Source organism: Lasioglossum baleicum, chromosome 9 (genome assembly GCF_051020765.1).
Source record: "Lasioglossum baleicum chromosome 9, iyLasBale1, whole genome shotgun sequence".
Taxonomy (NCBI): Eukaryota; Metazoa; Arthropoda; class Insecta; order Hymenoptera; family Halictidae; genus Lasioglossum; species Lasioglossum baleicum.
This window is the reverse complement of record NC_134937.1, coordinates 10,452,917-10,477,765: the sequence shown is the minus strand read 5'-3', so window position 1 is coordinate 10,477,765 and position 24,849 is coordinate 10,452,917. Positions and strand designations below refer to the sequence as shown.

At 47.8% G+C, this 24,849-nt stretch overlaps 1 protein-coding gene across 1 annotated transcript in view; it reads right to left on the bottom strand.

Annotated features, from left to right (window-relative positions):
• Mirr (iroquois-class homeodomain protein mirror) overlaps positions 1 to 14,689 on the bottom strand; it is a 50,431-nt gene extending 35,742 nt beyond the window's left edge. The window contains exon 1 of the mRNA XM_076429713.1: positions 11,447 to 14,689. Coding sequence (XP_076285828.1) covers positions 11,447 to 11,485 — 39 coding nt within the window. The 5' untranslated portion in view covers positions 11,486 to 14,689. The remainder of the gene's footprint in view (positions 1 to 11,446) is intronic.
• Between the last annotated feature and the right edge of the window lie 10,160 nt (positions 14,690 to 24,849).

Here is a 24,849-nt window from a genome sequence, read left to right as displayed (position 1 = left end):
TGTCTATTTACCGGAGTTCCTTGAAATAAAAAATTGTTCAATTTTTTAACGTTCCACTAAAAATATTACCAAACTGCTCTAAATTCTTTATTCGCTAGTATATGTATTAATTTATAATCTCAATTACGCTGACACGGTCGCGAGATACGAAAACCTACGTTGCATTAAAAACTGCAACAGTTTAACCATTTTAACCGTTTGCATTGTAGACGACGACCGTTCGCAAGCTTTGGCCACCTCGTTGAATAGATAATTCTAATGACATTGATAAATAGTGATGCATCAGCACGTCACAAAACTGCGTACGTGCTCGCTCGGTCGTACGAACACTACGCAAAACTGCGGGGTCCCTAAAAATGTCGGGTCCCAATTTTTAAATTTACAATTAAAGACTACAGATTTTAAGATTACAAAATTACATAATATAAATCTGTACACACCTAAATAAATACAGTCGTGTTTTTTTTCTAAAGCAGAATGAAATTATAGTGGGACCTAGATTATCTGATTGAACAGTTACTTAATGATTATACTAAATGCCACGTTTATTGATTTTTACTGACTAATAGTCTTTTCGAATGTTAGTCATAGCAAAATAGTCATTAGTAAAAACTTTTTGAGTAGTTAGTGATAACTAAATGGCAAATAATTAGTCACAGCTCTAAGTAATCGTTAGCTATTGCTTATTAGTGAATTAGTAGTAAATAATCAAAAAGTTTTGACTAATGACTATTTTGCTACGTCTAACATTTAAAAAGACTAGTCATTTTTAAATATTAGTTAATTATTGTCCTACTCTGGACACCAGAGATCCGGACAAAAGTACCGCAAATGCACCTGACAGTAATATAAATTGATTGTATGGTGTTCCGTGGAGACCGTGTAGAGAACCGTAATCTCTAGCAAACGCACCTGAAGAAAAATGTGATGGGCCAGCTCGGAGGTGTCAATTTCTCAGCTGGTTATCTCTCGAATTCGTGGTACCGGTATCGGCATCGGACCGAAGCGGAAGAGACGTTCAGATCAGGCTGATTCAGCTAATCACGTGCGATAAACAGGCGAGCAACTTATCGACAGCGACAATTGGCGCTGTGTGTCGGAACGTAACCGGAGTGCCGGAAGTTCCAGTGACTAGCAACAATGTTACAGTTGCGAGGCGTGCGCAGAGGCAGAAACCGAGTGAGCCGAGAAAGAGAAACAATCGGGCTGAGAGAACATACGAATTCGTCGAATCGACTGAACGGAGAAAGGAAGCTGCTAAAACACGAGAAAAAGATTCTCGGAAAGGCTGAGTCAAAGTTCATTCACAATGGAGGCACGCTCCTGATAAGATCGATATATGTTGTACTTGATTTACTAAACATGATATGTTTAGGTTCATATGATACGAGGTATCGTCGAAAAAAATATTTCAACTTCTTTTAAATACATTTCATAGAACTGCTCTATCGAATGATCAGGCGATATCGGTGTTTACTTTGATTGTACAAATTTTGGTTTCTTTCGAAACGATTAGGCGAACGCTATGAAAGGATCGAGTTAAGTGGTATACATTGTATTAAATATGTAACAATTTGTTTAATGTCGACTTCCGTCAAATTGTTAAATGGAAATCGATTATAGAGGATTATGTAAACCTTCGGACATTTACATGCGCGTACCGCATATACATAGACATTAGCCTAAGTGACTTCGGTGTACGGTGAGGGTCACGCATAAGAATGTTATCAGTCAAACTAATGTAATAACTGTTTGTTCGTTACACAGTATGGGCGATAATGGTTATACATATGACGATGCTTGGGCGCACGGACGATGTATAAAGTATATGTATGGTGAAGTAACATGAAGTCGTTTAAAAAGGAGATAATGAAGAACAGATAGCGTAAATGTAACAATGGAACGACCTAATATGCAGACTACAGCAATCTTTCTTTACTGACGTCAATCCCGTAGAACTTTTTGGACTTCGAAACATTTCAAGCGAATTCTTAAACATTCCGTGATTCGAGCGCGTATACGGTACTTACTTTTAATTTATCCTTAAAATATTTTGTACTAACCACGCAACTATGACGTCTCTTGACGACAATCAGATTGAACGTTGTAGAAAATTTTGCTCGAATGTAGAGATTAACCCTTTGCCGTATTTTAAGTAAAGAAAACATTACGGCAACGGGTTCAATAAGCCAAAATTTGTAAAAAAACGTGGATGAAAGGCTTCTGTATAATTTACCATGGATCCGCAAATGTGAACCGACCTTTACAGGGGTGGAAGCAGCCCGACAAGGATCGACCGTGGGGAAAGGAAGCGACCGGGGACGTCGCGAGAAAAGATCCAAAAGAACGTGCAGCAAAATCGACCACGGAGCGCCGTGAATGAATAGAATAGACTGCGGGGGTGGGAAGGGGTTGGAAGAAAAAGGCGTGAAACCGCGATCGGAAGGAACTGGGGATGAAGAAAGAAAGAAAGAAAGCTGTGCTAGCGTGCAAGTGAATGAATGCGACGGTGGAACAGGGTAGGAGAGGGCCGAAGAGGAATCAAAGAAAGAGTGGCAGAGAGGGAGAGAGGGCGTAGGATCTGAGTCAGCTCGATTGGATCGGGTAGCGCCGAGTCAGCGGTCGAAACAGCGCTAACTGCCTGCCCGCGAACTACTACCGGAGATCGTATCTATGTGGCAACGTATCGTGGCGCGGCGCATCGAGCTGCCAACTTGCAATAATATGGCCATTCATAATTTTTACGCGGCCAGGCTGTGTCATTCAGGAATCCTCCTCCACCTGCCACCATTCGCCACCCCCCGCCCTCGCATTCCGCAGTCGCAGGAACGCGGCCGAATTCTCTCGCCGCTCCGGTGGAATCGCGGTGGATTACGCAGGCCACGCGATTCGACGAATTCCACGGACGAGCAATTTCCAACGGCCATGCCGAGCACTGCGAACCGTGGCTTCCGGTCCCCCGACTTTTCGAGATACTGGGCCCACCCCCCGAACAAAGTTGCAGATGGAATTTCAGTTCTCCAGTCGCTAGAATCGAACCCGAGAGCTGGAGTTGGCTACCATTGCTTGGCGCGTTCGCTGCTCACGAACTACAGCTTTTCCCGCCAGCACTACAAATTTCTAAATTCTTCATTACGCAAGCTTAGTGTGTTTCTGTATATAGAAATATTCCTTTTGGTTGCAAAAAAAATCGCAACAACGAGACCGGTTCGTATAACAAATAAAAATGTACCACAATGTCCAGACACTTTTCTGAACCGTGCAGATCGCTTTCGAACAAAGGGTGAGACTTTCACCGATTCGCCGAATCGATCGTTCGTTATCCCCGACAGGCTGCTCGCGAGGCAAAAGGTCCGACTGGATATATTTCGCACAAAGTCCCGCCGCGGCGGAAACGTTCGCGAAACGTGCTACCGGGGGAACAAGTTGAGCAGTGTTAGCGCGGAACCGCGACAAGCGAAAAATTCAGCAACAGGCTCCATTATCGACATCGACACGCGTGCCTTCGGCCAGACGTTATCCTTAATTGCTTTAATTCGCCTGCAACGCTCGCAGCAGCCCCGCGATCTCGGTGTCTAGCTCGTAACCAATTGCCAAAGGCGATGTATCGAACCGATTTCTCGAACGAGAGTGATCTTTCTCTTTTCGTTTCGACGGAAGCTGAAACCGTCCGAAAATACGCCGCGGATTAAAGATGATCCAAGCAAGGGGGATCGTTATTTCATTTGGATTAAGTGACGCAGATTAGCGATATGAATTCGTCTTCTAAATTTAATGCGCGCCCATCGTCGCCAGCCTCCATCTTCGAGCTCTTAATTTTTCACGCTGAAATTAACCCTCTTCTTCTGCGTCTACGAAAAGTTTTTCTATTTATAACGCTGCGTCGTCGAATGCAATTTACCGTCGCGGTGGGGTATGTTAAACATGATCGACAGACTGCGGAGCACCGTGTGACATTTGATATCCAATCTTTGGAACCCGAATGTAATTTTTTTGTTTAATCTCGAGTCCAGTCAAACTTTCAAGGAGGGAGCTTCCCCGAAGACTTAGGTTGGAAATGTTCGCAAAAATGAATTCAAATATAGTCGATCCGGATGACAGAAATGTAAATGTCGCGAGCGTAGAAGTACTTTATGCTGTCAGTAATGCAAATTCAAAGCTATTCTATTGTACCTACGACTTATTTTGTTATGTGTCGATTACACGAACTTGCAAGGTCGTGCACAGTCTAGTGATTACATAAAATTGATTTTAAAATTATTTGCGACTGAATGACTGCACTAAATGAAGGTCCAGCAATTACGTTTGCAATATCATTGCAAACGATACGTTTACATCGAGGATGACTCTTTCGCGGAGAAATTAGAGACAAGAGTTTAATTTCTATATTTGATGTTAGCCGTACAGGCGAGACTGATGTAGCGTAATGTAACGCGGAGATAAGTAACCGATATTTCGGAAAGTGAAGTTAAACCTTTGCGGTCTTGATCTGTATCCATTCCGCGCGACGAACGCGATATTTTCCGCTGCTGTAATTACATACAACCATTACTACAAACGTTGTGTCAGCCGAGTTACCTTTTAACATGACGCTCTACAAAATAACGACGAGCTTTGAAGGTGAGGCGGCTACATTATACAGGCGATATCCACTCAGACACGAGTTCGACAATTAAACGAATACATTGTCATGCTTTGCTGTTACGTTAAATAATCGGCTACTGATAAAAGCACAATTTGTAGAACGAAGTCGAAGCCTCGTGCGTCAGAACTTCATTCGTGTCCTCGTGGTTTATCGAGGACGTCTTCGAAAGTAAAGCACGCGTAGAGAGATAGCGTGGAAACATAATTTCATGCTAATTTACGATTCGGTGGATAAGCATTCGGAACATGTAACCACAATTTTCAATTCATTTATTATTCGGTCAATATTCTGGAGTATGTAGTACATCAGAATTTAGATATTTTTACAGGGTTATAGTTTATTCAGTGTGATTGCTAGATTGTGGACAGTTTAATGTAACAGTGGCGGCAGTGTAGACATTTTTCATTTTAATAGAAACATTTATTTATTCCACTGGCGAGGATTTTAAACACTTGAAGAAATATGATCATTCTTCTGTGTCGAGATAACGATTTAAGAATGTTTAAAATTGCCGAACTTGCGATTCTTGCATTCGTAAATAAATCTGTCCTTCATAAATTACTGAATTTAACATAGAGAAAGAAGAAAGAATTTAAACATAGTTTTGTTCATAAAATATTCCTAGTGGAACGACATTTCGAAGGGTTGTAATCGCGGGGAAAAACTGCGAGATAAAGATACGCGGGAGAAAAACGAAGCCTAACCGATGAAATTCCATCGCGCCCGCCATGTTCCGAGGATCGTCAAACGGTGCAAAGGTTCAGAGTTCAACGGCGGAGTCCCGACAATGCCAGGCAAGATAAAAGCCAGATTTCCAGCGAGCCGACTTTATTGCGTCGGCTTCCGCGGATCGTTCGGCGGGATCCGCTGGAAATGAAGAAGCTGTACGATGTCGAACACACCTGGACGAGAGCTTAACGATTATTAATGATAAGTTTACACGGTCCGCGTGTCGGCTGCGTTTACGACGACTCTCTCGTTGCATCACCGGGCGAAAATGCCAAGACGGTATCTTGGCAGAGCGAGTAGCACGAACGACAATTAATAGTTTATTGTCGGCCGGAGCGACGGGAAAAGTTCGAAAATAGAGAGCGAGCGGCCGGGTCGAAATCGCGACATCGAACGAAAGTAGTCCGTTTGACGGACGTTGGAACGGACCGCGTTATCTAGCCTTTTTCGCCGGAGTATGATACAATTACGATAACGAGTGTCACCCGGCTCGATCCGAGAAAGTGTCGAGACGACTCGTTGTACGGTTCCGTGCATGTAGAAGACATACATATACACGCACGGAAATCGAATCCCTCGATCGAGGTGGCTTGTCGCCGGTCTCTCTTTGCTCCGCGGCGTGTAATAAATGATGCGCGGCCGCGTGCACAGAGATCAACGGTTTAGGTTGACGGGCAACGGAACGCGAAAAAGAAAAGTGTGTCAACGATAATACAACAACCGTAGCTAAAGTAGTTGCTTGTTTGTTTAACTGTGTTATAAGCGGAGTAATACTCATAGATAATAGACCATTAATTTTTATCGGCGGTTAAGCAACGTGATACCACCGTGCCGTACGCGAACCGATTCCTCTGTTCCACTGCCGCTTTTGCCTGCCGAGGGACATTAGCCGGCTCGTTACTGGAAATTGCTCGGCTGGAACGCCGCCATGCAACACCGAGCTTTCTTGCGAGCGGACAATGTGCCAGTCTGTTCGAAGACCGCTTGCGATAAACCCCGCTCGACGATTTTTCCAACTATGCATCGAGGAGTTTCGATTTTTTCGAAAGCGTCACCCCCTTCACAAGAACACCCACAGGTGCCCTGTAATATTGTCATTATTGCATTACATTCGTTCCAAGATGTTCCATTCAGAATGCTGCATCAATTTGTGTTCGACACCTCAGCGGATTTGTGGTTTACTTGTGGAGAACATTCTGAATGTCTCTACAAAGTCAATATAATTTTTTTTTTAAATTTGGTTTACGAATTCACAAGTTCCGCAAATAGAAGACTCGAGCCATTTTTCCCAGACGCGTTGTAAAGAGGATCTGGCTGATTGTTCGATTACTATTAGTATGTACCACGGTGGCAAATGTCTCGGCAGGTAACACGGTGCGAAGGGTTGAGTTCTTTCGACGAGCGGAATTCATTTCGTTGATCGCGTCCCCTGTAGCCATTTCGTGCGGGTAAAATCGATAGGAAAAAGAGATGGTTTTGTGTCTGAAAACGCGAAAATTGGACCGCGTAATGGCAGCCGGCTAAACGAACAATGTTAGGCGACGCGGAACGAGGCAAAAAAGGGCCGTTCGAAACGCCATTTCGAGGCGAGAGACTGGGGCTGCGAAGAGAAAGAGAGAGGGAGAGAGGAGAGAACGCGTGGTGGCTAAAACGTGGGTGTGGGTGTAGCTGGTGGCAAAAAGCTCCGCCGATGGTAAGACGAGATAATTATTCCAGCGAGCGCAAGCTCTTCGATCATTTCGGAGCGTTGCTTTAGGCGTGGCAACACATGTTCTCAGCTCGGCCGCTATGCACACCGCCGCATAGGTATGCGCCGCGTACTACACCTATATGCAACGTGTCAGGACACGTGGTACCGAATCTCTCAGGCTTGCCAACGGCTATCCATTTTCGCAACGGACAAGATCCCACGCTACAAATTATCCGCTGCGGTCCGAGGACCGAAACGAACCTCTCTCTCTCTCCACTTCTCGCTCCTTCTATCAGTTCTGCCTCTCGTTCTATCCTATCCGGTTGATTTTCACCAGCGAACCTTTGAATTCCAACGGGACAATTGCACCCGAACGATCGCTGTTGCAACCCTGACTGTAGCTACACGAACGTGTGTCGTGCCCACTGCCTCGTAAAAAATGACTCGGCACTTCTTCCACCCTTATCTGCTCCGTGTAACTAGCTGACACTTTGTTGGAACCGATCTCGGGTTACACTTATTTCATCGGACTCGATTTGTTTTCACTTCGTTTCCGGTGAACGGATTTACTATCAAGTTATTCTGCGCGCGAACCGTATTCCGATTAATTCGTATTTTTATCCCAGCCTGTGAGATTCTTTCATCTGACTTTATTATATTTTATTTTGTTTTGTTGTGGAGACATTTTTATTATTAATTCTTGGTCGAGATTATATTATGGCTAGACTTAATTCAATATGATTCATGTACAAATTTTTAGATTCTCCCGACTTCTGTTTTAAAATAAATGTATAACTCGTACCATTTCTTTTCAGACATGTTACGATGTCCTGGTAAACTGGCGAAGAGGTAGTTACAGCAGTTTGTTTCTTAACATAACAGACTGAAATTGTGAGACTGTCTCTCAGAACATCCATAACAATGTCACAGAAAGGATAACATCTCCCAGCAGCAGGATTATTTATCTTTCCATTACTCCTTCCAACATTTAAAGAGAGCCAGAGAAATTCCGAGTATCGCGCGCTGTGCGTTACGATTACCAATTAATAGCGCATATAAAATTAATATTTGACGTAAGTATGACGTACATAAATTAATGTCTCCCCTCGCTAAAAGTACAAGATGATAGAAGCCATACATATGCGACGCAGGTAGGAAATGTGTCAAAAATAGACGGTACTCGCCAAATGCAAGAGAAGGGAAATTACACCGCGGATCTTTATGGATTTACGACATGCAAATCGAATGCTGGCCAACATTTTCATTAACGTCTTCTCTGCTGAAAATTTACCATCAGTAACTTCGTGCTCGTTGAAACAACTTTTCCCGTATTCAAAGAATAATCTACAAAAATATAGCTGATTGTATAAAAATCCACAATCTAATCATAATAAATGTGCTCCTCGAAAAATTAGTGTCACTTCAGACGACTTAGCGTGACAGAAAGACAAGGGGCTATCTGTTCTCGGTTTTTTGTTATGATTTCTTCAGACCACAGTGTACTCTTTGATAATCAATTACGTGGACAAATTACGTCAGAAACGAGCTCCCCCGATAAGGAACGTTTTAAACATTTTCTCCTCCAATTAGAACCAGTTATTTACCCTCAGATAATCGTTCATTATTTTCCGAATCTTTCCTCGATCTCAGGACGTCTCTAGATCCTTCGCTTCGTTCCGCGCACGCCGTATATCACGGTAACTATTGCGGCTAATGAAAATGTTTCGGTTAGCGTGGACCGTGGCGATAGTTCGCGCGATTTAATCAATGCTCCGTTAGGAGAATTTAGTGGGCAACTTTGAACTCGTGAATCCGAGACGAATGCGTAATAAACGTTCGTCGGGAAGATTGGGAACGGTCTACGATGTTTAGAGCTCGATTGTTGCGTTAAAGTCGCGTTCTACGGCAGGGCGCCATCTGTAAATCTTCCGTCTGGCTTGGATTACGCTTTCAGGTGATCTACCGTGCGATAAAAATGCTGGAGTAAATGTAATTTGTACGCATTAACGCCGGGAATTCATTAATGTCCTACTCACTTCCCCTCGCGACAAAAAATCTCCGATCAACCCAGTGGAATTTTTTAATCGACAAATTCATTATGACTTCATTAAGGTAACATGTGACAAAGTAAATCAATTTATTTTAACTTCGAGGAGTAGGGTCTCACCCCCTATAAATCTTTCTATTTTCACCGTAACATTCTCACAAATTTTTATATTTTCCCAAACAATCGCAGTACAGTTTCTTTCATTACAATTTTTCCACTTTGCAAGGACTTTGATTTCCACCGTAACAACACATATCCAAGATTACCAATTTCTTCAAAGATCCAAGCAGCCTTTCTACTGTATCCAACTGTCGATTCAAATCATCCTAACACTCAACAAAACCGGTCACCGTTCCGTCAGTCGATAAACACTGGAACAATCTAACTAATCGTATCCCATCGTAATCAACGGGCACAAAGCACTGCTTCGACTAGTAAAAGCACACTTTGAAGAACAGATCGGGCACATCCTTATTGTTCGGTGAATAGTCAAGAGCGAGTAAACGATCGGTTAAACACGGCAGACGGCGAGATCGCGTACGAGAGGAAACAGATAGACGCAAATAGGCGACTGGTGAACGCATTTGAATTTCAAACGGTCGGAATTATATCCGGATTCATAGATCCGGTCGTCCGACGACGGTTTACCCGTAGTTACTTTCGAAAGAGGAAATACACGCGTAAATTCATTGAGAATGTCTCTAATTATCTCGTGCAATTGTTCTTAGAAGACAATTTCATTGGAAGTACCCTAATCAAGACGATACTGAGGACCTAAACACTTGAATCTTATGCCAACACGTCAGCTGAAAAGATTAAACCTTCAGTGCTTCTGTGTTTAGTCAGATTTCGAGTATCGCACTGAGGTTTTTTTACAGTTTTGAAGTATTTAAAAATTCCAAAGAGATTAACAAAACTTCGTATTTGGAACATTCAATGGATCACATATGAAATGAAGGAATTCAATTCGTTTCCTGGTTCTTGCTACTGATGTAAAAACTCGAGAATGATCAGTACCTATACTTAAGAAATTATTTTTTTCCGGCGGCCCTACACGAGCCTCTCTCTTCTGCAATTTCTTATGCCTCGTTTTTGCGGGACACGCGGCATAGTTTAGACAATTTTTTCGCGCGTCTATGCCGTTTTTTTTTTGTTCGGAACGCTCGGCCCTCGCCACGACGATCCGCAAAAAAATGGTTTAGACAAACACGGTTCGTCGTTCACGCTTTTTAGACCCGGCGAAAAATTCACAGCTTTTTAGACAGAAAAAAAACTCCGTGGCTGACCGGAGCCCGAGTTTTTGCCGCTGGCTCGGGCAACACTCGACCATAGATGTTTTTTCGCCGTGGAAAAAGTTGTCGAAGATCTAAAGGGCCCCGTTCTTCAAAGAATCTAGACTAGTGAATGGGAATACAGTGATTTCTAGTTTCTAACACGCTCGCGTGAGCTTCCCCCGTAATTAACAATTGCTCTATTGTGGGAGATTAACGCTGAAGATTAATGCTGCTGGCAAGAACTGTTAATTATTTAACCGCGCTATTATTTTATTCGCATTATCGACTAGTTGTTCGTGGTATGAATAGAGCGTTTGTTCGACAGCCTTCGTCGCTTTGCTATTATCTTTGCTGAGCTAGTCATCAGACCACCGCGATCACGTCAATCCTTATGCTAATTATCTAAATGTTCTGCGATACGTGATTCTAATAAATCAGGAGTATATCTGCTGCTTCCGGTCTTCATTTTGTGGTACGAACATAAATCAATGTAAATCTCAATGCGTCGACTTCCGCGTGAATTTTGCGTGTATCACGCAAAACTTTAATTATATTAATTCGTATGAACGATCGGAGAGAGAGAGAAAGTTGTTGATAATTATTATCAGTTATTTGATAATAAAGTTTGCACCTTACACTAAAATCTAACTTATCTCGGAACGAATAAATTGATGTTCAAATCAATTGCAAGAAACAGGAACCAAGTAGACATTTCTTTCTTTTCTCTGAAATTCTTTTAGACACATTTTCTGCCGACACAGAATTTAGACTGTTTCCTGAATTTAAATCTGAGAGGCTATATAAGGGAATTTCTTTGCCGCAATCGCAGGAAAATTCGATTTGATCCCTAACACGAGCCCGCGGAAGGCCAATCAACCGGTCCGGCCATTATTTACCGAAGCCTGGCGACCAGAGCATAGGTACCGATTGATTCCGTTCGCGGCGAGCATGATCGATGTCACAGCCAGTGCATCCATCACGATGTACCCGCTCCCGAGACCCATACCACCGATTCTGCGTGAAACCGGTGGCGTAGACGGTAGAATCGCTAGAGGACTCACCTGTAGATTTGGCGATCCCCGGAAAGAGAACTGTGACATTGTGTGTCGGCCACTCAGGGCCGTGATGGTCGGGCACCGCTACGCGATCATGGTATGGCACCGTGCATCCGTTTGTCTTAGTCTGACCAAGTCTCACTTTCAGGTATAGATCACTGTCGTCGGCTGTACGATTAATTCCACTGTGCTCACAGGACAAAGTAGGCGAGATAGACCCGCGCCGAGGTGTATATATCTCTGTCAAGTTTCGAAAACGAACGTGTTCCGGTGGATGATCAAAGCGAAAATTCAGCTAAGACCACCGGGGGGAGAGAGGGAGAGATCAATCTCGCACTGCGTGAACTCGCGTTTTATTGCACCGTCTAAGGCTCGAAGATCGTCGACCCTGAAGAAGGTAGTCTCCGGGGCTTGTACACACTTGGGTTGCACTGTCACAGACTCGAGACGCGGGGGCACAAAGGCACACAGGGACCAGTTTTCCGATCAGCGACCGCAACGTGGTCGGACGATGACGACGATGACACTGTCTGCCGCAGCGACCGGCTCGCGACTAACAGAGCACACGCGGCTTGCCCGATGACAACCGTACTGTCGTCAACTATGTCGCAGGCTGACTTCGCCCGAAGCCCGTTGCTCCTCCGGTTGGCACCGATCGAAACCGATTTCCGGTGGTGTCCAGGTGCGTGTCGAGTCACGAGGTCCGGCTTGACGCGCGCGAACCGATTCGACCAACTCTCAACAACAACAGAAAAACGAAAAAGCTAAGACCACCCTTCGCAAAGGTAACACCGGGGGGGTCGCGTCACGATCGAACGATCTTTCTGTTTGGCCGCGAAAACTTGGCCGGCGTTGATCCGATCGACGCGCCAGCTATGATCGGTCGCGACTATCCTCCGAATCGTCGTTTCTTTTCGACGGAATCCAGTCCTCCGCTGAGCGGATAGGAAGGCGGAGGTACGCGGGTGCGAGAGCGCGAGGAGGAGAGGAGAGGCGCAGACGGAGCGAGTGAGAGCTCCGGACTGGATAGAGGGAGGAGCGAGCGAGAGAGGAAGCGCTGGAGGGACGGACAGTCAGCCGGGTAACGAGAGATAGAGAGGGAGAGAGCGGTAGGTCGAGAACTCGAGCGATGGTGACGGAGAAACGACTCGTGAAAAAGGAAAGCCGAGGATCGACTTGTTCTCGCGCGCACAACGCTTTCTTTTTTCCTCCCAAAGCTTGTACGGCTACGTCTTCCCTCCTCCTTGTTCTTCTTCTTCCTCCTCTTCTTCTTCTTCTTCTGCCACGCACCGTGGATTGCTGTTCGCACCTCGAGCGATCACGACCCAGTGTATCCTGCTTGTCCCGTGTCTTCTTTCTCCGGACGATTGAAAATCGAGGGAACCCAGCTGGCTCCTAGACCGACGGGGAGCCGAATCGTCCCGCCCCTTCGAACAGCGGTGCGCACTCTTTAAACGAGCAGACGCCGAGAAACTGGCGCGGATGTTGCGCGCGTAACGCCCGCTCGCTTCTGTCCTCTTCGTGTTCGTCGAACGTGTGCGTCCACATGTATACGAGCGTACGTATCACTTGGAGGGGAACGCATGGAACCGTACGGTTTTGATTCTTCGCGGGTTCGATGTATGTACCCGGTTTTCCCAGTGAAAGGGGGAGGGGGGCAAACAGTTCGATCAGGTATGTTTTTAATCCGTTTCCGATTAAGCTGATACCGATCCACTCGCGCACACTTATTGTATTTACAAATCGTCACTGGCTACCGATCGACCACCGAACACGAATAAATGTTGTAGGACGGCCGGCACCGATCCCCGGATGGACTGCAGGTCGCGGCCTCGTCGTAAGGACCGAACGACCAGATCCGAGTCCGTAAGTTCTGGTATCCTCGTTCCGCGAGATGACGGTTGATCGCGGTGTAGGAGGAGGCACGGCAGCGGTACAGTGACGGTGGCGCTGGCGATAACGATGGTAGTGTGCCGATGGTGGTGGTGGTAGTGACGAGAAACGGTCGGCTCGACGGTGGTGGTGGCAGAGTCGTCGCCGTAGTTCTTTTCCTTCCATGGAAAGGGGGACGATTTTTGCGAGATGGTTTGCCCTCGGCGAGACGGGTGGGAGGGTCCAGGCCGGCACGCCGCGCGCAGTGGTGGGGGTGCTGGTGCCACCTCTGCTGGTGGCTGATGATGCCACTGCCGGCAGCACGGCACCTCTAGCCCACGCGAATTCGTCGTAACCGCGCGTTGATGACTCTGCTCTCTTGTTGGTCGTAGGCCGCGGTGAAGCAAGGAGAGAAACCTCGCACACCGGTGTATCTCTCGGTCTCCTCTGCCAGGCTCTTCTTGTTTCGTAGCGTAGCGTCGCGTCTCGTCTCGTCTCGGCAGAGTCAGGTCGCCGGCATCTCCGTAGATCGAGCACACGGAGCCGTACGCCGGCGGTTAGCGTCGGCAAACGCGACAATAAAATATGGTGAGTCGCCCGTGGGGCCAGCTAACGCGCTCCCTGCCTACCCCCTCTCGCATTCGAGTTCCGTCTCTTTCCCTCCTTTTCGCCTCTTTCCGTTTCACCGTCTCGCTCCCGCCCAGAGCCCGACCGATCCGCCTCTCTCCGTCACCCCAGTGGGCCGCGTACCTCGTGACGCCCCACCGTCGATGCTTTCTTCCCTCTTCGTTCGGCTTTCGTTTTGGTGGAGGGGATGGGTGCCAGCTCGCAGAGCCAGAGGGGGCGCAACCGACCGAGATGCTGCCGTTGCCACCGTGTGTATTCGCTCTGGTGGGGTCAAGGGAGAGAGCGAGAGGCTGGCCGCGTCAGGAGGGGGCCAGAAGAGGAGGCAGAAACTACACGACAATTTTAGTTCGATAGATCCCGAAGTTTAGCCTCGGCGGCGCTGCTTTACTTGCCGCTGACTTCTTCCCGGTAGTTTGTTCGCTTGCCCTCTCTACCGTCCCTGTTCGCTTCTCCACCTCTTTCTTCGACACGACCGCACACACTCTGACGTCTCCCCACCACCGAACGATTTCCCACTACTCTCTTTCTTTCTCTTTCTCTCTCTTCTCCACCTCCTCCTCCTCCTCCTCCTCCTCCTACTACTACTACTACTACTTCGCCAGCGACGATCGTCAACTACTTCGTACCCCCACCTCCCAAGATCCACCTCCTTGCTCCACACACAACGCGACACTTGACTACACAACCTCTGTCTCCTTCTTCCGCCTCTCTCACTCTATCTCACTCTCTTTCCTCTCTCTCTCCCTCTCTCTCGTTCTCTCTGTCTATCTGTCTCTTTTTCTCTTTCTCTCTACCTGGTCTCACCACCGTAACCCTTCTCGCTCCGATTCACCGGCGCAACAACGTCTTTCTCGCTCCAAAGCTCGCGAAGCGGAACGTGCGATCGCCGTCCGCCGAACGTATTACACGGGCACGTTTACGCGGGACGAACGCGTACCGGAAATTTAATGTGTGGATGACGCGTGGCCGTCCCATTACGCGCCGCGATTGTCATCGATGTTCACGGGACGTCGGCGGCGACGAACACCTACTCCTCGCACGCCTTTGTTCACCGGGCTTCTCGAGATTCTCGTCGGGTTTCGTTGTTCCGACAAAAGAAGGAACCGAAAAAAAACCGATCGTCCAACAACAACGGTCGCACGGGATGATATCGCCGACGGGACGGAAAAATCTCGTCGAGCAAGATCGAGTGGTGGCGCGCGATTGCGGCAACGTGCCGGCGATCACTAACAATATACAAGCTGACAACGGTCGCCGATCCGCGCCGCGACGGGTTACGAACCACGGCGACAACGACGACGACGACGCCGGCGACAACGAGAGACGACTTTCGGGGCCGTGGCGACGCGAAAGTGTGTTTTGCGCAGTTCTTTCAAGGGAACTCGCCTCCTCGCGCTTACTTGTCGCCCTCCTGGTGCGAGAGCCGATCAAAGGGGCGGGTAGGGGCGGCTGTAGGTGGTGGGTCGCGAGCACGACCGGTTCGCGGGGGAGGACAACCCGCCAGGACTGGTGGGGGCCGTGCAAAAGGGGACAAAGAGGTCCGCGGGGTTGGATAAAAAGGACGCGCCGACATTTTTCGCCGGCCGGCGCGTTGCGGATCGTCACCGATATTCGCGCACCTACCACCCTCTACCGGCGGGCAAACCGTCGACGACGATATTTTTGCCGTTTCGCGGTGAGACCCGCGCGCGATCGCCCGTTTACCCCTCGCTCGTTAGATGCTCGCCCGTGTGTACAGCGGTGTGTGCCACATCGGAGATACCGGCGAAACGACGGGCGAGAGAGCGAGAGGGGGCGAGAGAAAGAGCGACGGCCCGCGGAGCAGGATAAATCGTCCCCTTCCACACTTCTTTCGTGTCCCCTCCCGCGGGCCGCGGTGGGTGCGGAGCTCGGCTTTTTTCCCCTCCGTGGGCGCGGACTAGTCTTGCCCCGCCCCTACCACCTTTCCCGTAGCCCCCTCCCCGTCCTGGCGCGGAGCGTCGCCTCGCCTCGCTCCGAGCTTCCTCTCACACTACCACCGAAGCCCGGTGTTCGTGCCGCTCTGCCGCTCTCTGCCTTTCTCGTCACCCCGCAGTGTGCGCGGCACGTTGAGCTACTGCTTCGCGCTCTTGCTCGCCACGGAGGGCGACGCTGGCCTAGAGGAGACCGTCGCGGGACGAGGAGCCCACTCCGCGACGGAACGAGACGGGAACATACGGCGGAGGCACACCGAGATGTGAAACATTAGTGTACCGTTTGTTAACACCGCGGTCTACACACAGAGCCGCGCGCAACTCGCTCTCTCCTCCGCCCCCCGGTGCCTCCTCGCGCACACCCCCAGCCCCCCACCCCACCCCGATTACCAGCCAGATTTCAAGAGGCCGCTGCTATGCGTGTATGCTTTGTAAGCTGAGCGCGAAGGTGTATGGGTCCCCGATACACGCGAGTGTCATTCCAGTGTGTGCAACGTCGTGGCACTTTCGCCCTCCTCCTCCTCCTCCTCTTCCACCTCATCCTTTTCATCCTTCTCTATCTCTCCTCTCTCTCTATCGCACCTCCACCCCCCGGTCCTCCTTCCTCCTCCACGTCTTCGTCTTCGTCGACGATCTCCACCCTCCGGATCCTCGACTCCACCTTAAAACCTCCCCTTCCCCGGCCGGCTCGTTCGCTCGCTCGCGCCTTCTATCCCCCTACGGTCTCGGTGACTTTCCGAGAATGCGACACCGAATTTGTCGACGGCACAGAGAACGTCGACGTTCCGCTACGACTACGCCCAGGCTAAGCCGCTGACCGATGTCGTCGCACATCGATTTCGGATTTCCCGTCGGCCCGTCTGTGCGTGTGTTTAACCAGGATCAACGGTGCGTCGCCGGAATCGGGGATCAAGCTGCAGACAGTGGGAGAACGAACGTCGCAGTCCCTTTTCTCTTGACACCGATTCGACGGTGCACCGAACACGGACACAAACAGTGCACGCGTGAAACATTTTTTCCTCGTAGAAACACACACCCCCGTTGTCTCCTTCTTTCGATGGGACCACGTGTGCCGCGTACATTGAATTATTCATCGTGCCGATTCGGGGAAACCGATCCTCTCAGTGCGCGTCGATAACCACGATCTCCGGCGACGATCTGTTAGAGAGCGAGCCTTCTATTTTGCGGTGCGCGTGTTTTATGATTTTACGATTGTGCCTATAGGTGTCGGGCTCGGCTTTGAATCACTAATGCCGTGGATCAAACCGCGCGTTTAGCTGTAGTGAGACGGCGACGAGGCGGTTAACTGTAGCGCGAGACAAGGCATTAGCATGTTAATACCGCCCTTGCTCTCTGTAGCCGATAGTCCTGCACCCGGTACATCGCGATTCATGTTAAATGCATTGGCCGCGCCACGCATTGTTACGCTTCGCCTAATGATCCACAGTTCGAATGCTAATCGCTGCGGAGATGATACACCGTCTTGAACTCTGTATCTTTCGACTGTTCGCGATCCCTCGAGTGTTTGTTCTTTTCGAACTGGACTCGAACGTTGCTCACCGAACTCCGAAAGAAACGATATCGTTCGTGATAAATAATGGAGTTTTCGTGCAACGTTCTTGCAGTTCAGATTTTTACGAAAGTTTGTAATTCATTATAGAAATCGCGATTTCCATGGTCGCAGTGGCTCGAGTGTTCCTCTCCTGCGGACCGTGAGTTGTTCTCGGAGCTGATCTTGATCTTCGATTACCGAGCTCCGATAGGCAGAGGCGATAACTTGTTTACAATAAATAATGGAGCTTTCAAGTAACGTTGTTTCTGTTCAGATTTTCGCGAATCGAAGATCATAATTCATTATTAATCGCGATTTGATTGATAGATTGTTATTCTTGATTGAGAGTGACACGATCAAGAGGTATATATGATTGATCGAGTGTCTCGTGATTTTGTGCATTCGATATTTAACCCCCCGCGGACGAAAGCTTTTCACGTTGCATGTTTTGGTGGATTGTATCGAGATTAGATACTGAAGAGTTGAATTGATATTCATTCAAATATTGTTAGCATTGCGCACGGGAATCTCAGCTCTTACCAATTACAGAACCTTACAAAAATAGCGGTGAGGGAATTAAATAACGATTTGCAAGTACTAATTTCAACAGACATGCAGCTTAAGCGTCCATTTACTGGACAGGTCACCTATTTCCAAGCGATTCAATGATGACCACCGTAGAATTGTACGAAAGTCTGCGGGGATTTTGAAACACAATCGCGAAACGGTTATCGCGTTCTTGATCGGCGGATATCCCCGGGACGCGCCGCGAAAAATGGTAATATTCTCACGTGGATCTGTGAGCGGGCCGCGTACAATGCGTCGGTGTACATGCGTCTATCACGGAGCACGTGAAAACTGTCACGTTGGTAACCTGTAATTACAGATCGCGAGCGATAGGTAAAAGGCGCACGTAACTGCCGAGTGAAAGTTCATCCGACGCTTAGCCGGTGTTCGGCTCATCGTCCGTTGAACCCGTAATTATTCGCACGATATTCGCTGGCCACGCGTGCGCGTTCTTCCGTGTAATTCCATCTCTCTCTGGCTCTTTTTTTAATTTTAATCAGACGGCCCGAAGATCGCGATGCGGCGGAATTATTCCGCGGGACACTATCTGATTCGCGGCACGTAATTCGATTTGCATGTATCCCGCCGCTGAACACTGTCCTCTCCGGCCAATCGCGGAACATCGGCGGATTCGAGGTGGAACTTGAATTCGGAATTCCGGCAACTTTTAATGGCTCGTGATAGTGTTCTGAGATATGTATACTGGTTTAGCTCGGACAAATGTGATTTGATTACTGCGTGTGGCGAATTTTATGTGTAATGATCGGACTGCGGATTTTATGCGTTCGGAGGAAAAATGACTGGACGGACACTGTGGAGACATTTCAAGAAACATATCTTACAAGAAATAAATGTCTATGTAGCTCCCGTGTCCTGCAATTAATGCAGACAATTTTAATTTCGCATAAAAATCCGCAGTAATGATACAACTCGGAAACATGATGAAATCAATAAAGTGTATGTAGGTTTGTACCTTGATTGATACTGGACAGGCTTCTGAGTCGTTGTAAGACAATTTTATTTTAATTTGTGGCGTTTAAAATCACAACTGAAATCCCAATGATTTAATCCTAATGACCTGCAACTCGTTTTCTCGCTAGTTCAATAGAGTAGAGTATAATAGTCATGTATAATATGAAACTTGAGTATGACAGCTGGGTTTCAACGAATCACCATCACATCCCATCCACCCTCACCCCTATCAAAATAATCGTCGAGTGAACAAGACGAAAATTTGCAAAACAATATACGAGAGTCTCCTGTATTCCCCAGACGAATAATATCCTCTGTAACGTGAAGCTTGAATAAAAAGATTACAGCTAGGTCTCAATGAATCACCAACACCTTCATTCCCCACAAGATGGTCATCGGATCAATAATATGCAGGCGAACTTCATAAAACAGTGTACATACTCTTTTATTCCCCAACAGAACAATATCCTCAACAAGGTACAGCTCGAGTACGAATCAGTATCCTCGACAACGGATTCAACCTACCAAAATACAAGCTCCACTCCTCTATCCGATTTTCCAACACCTTGAAGACGAACGAAGTTCCCAGTCCACTCGCGATCAGCACCCTCCAGCGAGCCGTGACGTCTGCCTCTGAACTGAAGTCCGAAATCCTAACTAGTTTCAATGAATCACTGGGCAAGCTGATGTAGAGGAACTCCTCGGGTTCGGTCAGATAGCATGCAAGCGAGATTCGCCTTAAATCCAAGACGGTGAACCAATTGCAGGCTCGCCGGGCGGTGTAAAATCGAAGGCAAAGGCGAGTCGGAGGCGACGGAGAGACGGTTAGGTTCGGGGTTTCGTGCGCAAGATCGACGGTCAACAAGCTCTTCGGGGCGAGATGCGACCGGGTCCGAAGTGCCCAACGACCAGTCACGGACAAGGTCGACGAAAGCTGCTGGCACAGGTGGCAGCACGACTCGACAAAGGACGGTTGTAGACCCTCCTCGTTGGCACCGTGAGGCATCGGTCGCTTTGCCCAAAGCAGGGATGGGATCGTAGGTGGGAGAAGAAGGGGGAGAGGTGGCAGGATCCAGGTGGAGGGGAGCTTTCCCTTTCCCAGTTTCCCTTTCCAGCGACCACCCCTCCGACGCTCGTCCCTCTCGCACCTGGAACCTCGGGGAAGGGGTGGCGTATACTTTCCACAATGTGTGCAGCAACGGTTGTCACCGTGTTGAATACCCGCACTTCGACAGGTTCTGCGAGTGAGACGTTTCTAACGCTGTCCTCCCGGTGCAACGAGGAAAGAATCACCGGCGGGTTCACCGTGCACTCGGTAGAGTGCGCGCCCGATGCACTTTTCAATCCGATGTTGCACCTTCCCCGGAACCGCCGCGGCCATCCGCCGAACGGATATTGCACCCTTTCGTTCGCGAAATCTGTTTCGACGATTCGTGCTCTTTTCTAGTCGATCAGGGTTGCTTATTCAGGGCATCGGGTCATTTGCTGCTCCATGGTCTTTTAATTCCACCGCAGCGACTGCACTTTGATCGTTGGACTGCGGAGCTTTATGCAAATCCATATTTTCGCTGGTAAGGCAATTCAGATTGAAGGGACTTCTGCCTCTCGAGCGTTTTTACCATATAAAATCTGCAGTCCAATTGAGAACCTTGCTGCAACAGCCAGGTAAGTCGACATACTTCAAACAATCAGCAATATATGAAAACACGAACATTGTCTTCGTTTGAAATGGATAAAGGGGATATAAAAATATGTTTTTAATTCGTAATCTACGACTCGTGTGATTAATTAGAGAGTAACAGTGATGCTCCTTCTCCTCAAGCTCAGACAACCGTGAAGGATACTCGCTGAGAAAGATGGCGCCCGACACCTCAGAATCATTCTATATCGACTTAACCTAACGCTGAACATTTATCAACATAGTAGCAGATTTAATCAGAATAATTAAAGCCTCCCAAAGTGTACGAACCACACAGGAACTTCCTGCCACTCGGCCAGCAAGCATGACGAAACCCTTTGATCGGGGTGCGAAACTTCGCGGGCGGTTTTCTCGCGGGCGACGACTGTTTGTCCATCAAGGTATCACAGAGGCGGACCCCCACGGACGTCGCTCATAAATCAAGACGTTAGGCTAAAGTCGACGCGGGGCAACGGGGAAAGCCATGGTGGAAGGGCAAAGCGAAGTGTGCTACTTCCATAAGGGAAGTGGATGAGGAGAGGGGCTCGGGCATAAACTTGAGTGATTAATCTTGCCGGATTGATAACGTTCTCTCACTCGCCCCCGTCGGCCGTGTGCCCTCCCTGCCACCCATAAATTACGTTATAAGGAGGCTCGGGGGATAATTAATACCCCACCAGGCCGTACATAAGCACGCCGTTGTTGCGCCCTGGTTGACACAAGGTGATCTGCGACGGCAGCCATTGTCCTTAACCAGCTCACCATGAAATCCATCGCCCCGGAATCCGAGGCGGATTGCGCGATCTTGCGCGCCGACAGATATCCCGAGTCATTGCCGCTACTTATTACAGCGACCGACACGCCGCCGGCCAATGTTCGGGTTATTAATGAGACAGCAATTACTTCGACGTCGATTGTGCCCGACCCTGACCGGACCGGAGCCGATGATGTTGTACCTTCCGAGATAAATGGGCTGCGAACGATTAATCTCGCGATCATAAACCGACGTCGCGGAAAAGGCTCCAACAATTAGACCCTTGTTGATAACGATCGCCCATTCGGCGGTGTCCTTTGATGCGCCGGAAAAGTCGGCGGACAATTTCGAAGGCGCCGCAGCACACTTAAAGAACGCGAGGAAATCAGAGACGACGCGGGAGGAAGGGAGATAATAATTTTGGAGGTGGAGTAGCATGTGCAATTAATACGAAGATGCAGAATTGCAGGTAAAAATTGCAAATAATAAATTGCACGGGGCTAAAGAAAGAAACACGTAGAGGAAAATATCAAGCTATCCTTTTGAGAAGTGAATGAGAACTTCAAGACGGTACGAAATCGTTCAAGTGCTAGAATTACGTCACTACGTTCATAATAAACGTAAGCGTCTGCTCGACTACAATGCTTCTATTCCCATTTCTAAAAAATCATTGTTCCGTCGTTGACAAAACAATTACACGATAGAACAAGATCTAGAGCTTCTACGAAACCGTTCGAACCAGAACATTCTACTAGATCGCAAAAAATCATTGTACGAACATGGATCCACGTGCGAATCTTTCCAGCTATCCGAAATCTGATCGATACGGAACAAATATCGATATTACGTCGAATAGTAATTTATCTCGGCAGATAATCGGGTCAAGAACGTCGACGATTTCGTAATCGCTTTCCGCGGAACGAACGCGTGTTACGATTTTCCTCGGTTTTATCTGGATGAAGTTGCAGTCGGTGGTTGCACGCGTACGTTCCGATAACGTTTTTCACGTAACATATGCTCGGGAGCCATTATCCGCGGGGGTCTCTGGTCGCTGGAACGTGCGGGATAGTTTTTCGACGGGCATTCGCCGATCCCGTTTCAGCAACACTTTTTGAGCGTCACATGTACAAATATGTCGTAGCTGATAAGGGCCGGTTCGAACGAGTGGCTGAAGCGTCACGATCACCGGAACCATCGGCGATCGTTGCCGTTATCGACGGCAGACGGAGTGCACGTCCATGTTTCGACGCAGATCAAACAACGAATCGACCGATACGCGATATCTTCAAAGGATTTCGGCCGACCCTTTGTCAGCCTATCGCTGATAAATCGGAAATCTGGTCCGAGCAAATATGTCCGCGTAACAGACGAGTCGTGCTAGGTGTGGATGGACGAGCTACAATTGCGAATTGTTGCCTTTCAACTCCGCCGACTTAATGCCTACTACGTTCTCCCGCAAGTTCCTGAATAATGCGCAGAATAATCCGGAATCATTTTTTATATTCTTAAAAAATTTATTTATTTACTTTGGAACAACTTAATACATTACCATAATGTATCTAATAAATATTGTGTTTTCCTCGGTTCAAGGATTTCTTATTGCAAAATGTTTGGTTGAGATTTTTCGTAGTTCAGGTTTAATTACTCCGTTCGCTAATCACCATCCGGTAAATTGGTTCGCCATGCAGGTATTTTTAATAGTCGGCAGTTTTAATTGCTCTGTTAGCGGATAAGTAAACGTTCTCATTAATTGGTTCACCGTGCCAAGATTTTCTTCATATATCCTAGTTTTAATTACTCCGTTCGCCAGCAAGTAACTAAACATCTGGTAGATTGGCTATTTGTGAAATATTTAGTCAAGCTGTTCCAAAAATTTATTCAATATTCACACAGCATACAAGACTCGCCCGAAATCAAACTTTTTCGAGGCACAATCATTTTTTATTTGCCAAGGCTGTGTGTTTACTCGGTGTGCTCGAAGAATTCGGATTTTCTTCTCTGCCGAGCACACGTGAAGTCGCACATATCCGAAAGAGCGGCGCCGCGATCTGACTTGAAGTCGAGGGCCTCTGATCTCCGCCGAGCGTTTTCAGGAGGATCGTTAAGCTGTCCAATCATCACGCAACAATTACCAAGATCCTCGCGGACACGCCGCGTCCCGGGGAGCTTTTGTACGCGCGGTCCCGTCGACCCTTTGTTCCAAGGCTCTCGAACTGTCCCGACAATTTAAAGCGGAAGGGCGACGAGGGACACCGAGGACGGATTTATGAATCGGTCGATCGACTTTCTGGCAGATGATCGCCGGACGAAGCGGCTCCTTCAGATGATCGCGGGGGTTGGCCGGCTTGGAACAAAGGAGAGAGAGCGGAGGGGCGTCGGAGAGGGTTGGGAATCTCACGCTTCGTTTAATTAATGAACGCCGGCGTCGTTCTCTCCATCTCTTTCCCTCTCTCCTTCTCTCGATCTCTTCGAGTCCACCTCTCCGCTCTTCGGAAGGTCTAGTCGTGGATTCTTCTCACGATTACACGCGCATCCAGCATGTGGATACAACGATCACGCTGTTTATGGACCACTCAGCTCTGGCGAGGATGTATGGGGTTGGAGCTGAACACGAACGAATCCAACGGCGGAGTTTCTACCACGAGGAATCTTTCATGTTGCCGCTGCTGCTCGCATACTAGCCCGCCTTTATTCCCGGCACATGGACGCCGATCACGTTGATTGGGTGCATCCGAGACTCCTGGCCACTGGGCTTTACCCACATTCGGCGATATTAGTCCTCCGACGATCCTTTGTTAAGTGGCTCCATTCGTTACCTGAGAATCGTTTTTATCCTCCTCCGTGATAGACTCCGAGGATCTATGCAAAATCACGTCTCCGAAGAATATCTTCTGAAAATTCGACGTGATTACTTTGATCAATTCAACAGTTTCTGATCAGGTTGTTCATTCGAAAGGACATCGAAAGGACAATTTTCATTTGAAAACTTTCCAGCCGAATATCTTGAAAAGTATGAAAGATATTAAAAAAGTGTAAAGCACGTGTCCGAGGATTTCGACGGGGAAAGAGAGGGGCAGTATCAGTTTCTTATTTGGGTGGTGTTTTCAAGGTCATTTGAAGGTCAACTTTGTTTTTTCAAATGAAACCTATATTTTTTATTATGGGATCTTATTGTAAGTAAAAAGGCCAGCAATTTTCGTAGGATACTTCTTTTTATCCGTGCACTTTTTTATCCACCCTCTTCCCCCCCCCCAGAAATCCTTGGACACATGTTTTACACTTTTTTAATATCTTTCATACTTTTCGAGATATTCAGCTGGAAAGTTTCCAAATGAACACCCTATATATTATCTCTAAAGTTGTCTCATCCTCGGTGAATCACCAAATATGACAGAAGTAAAACAATTTTATTTACACCATCCAAAGTGAAAAGAA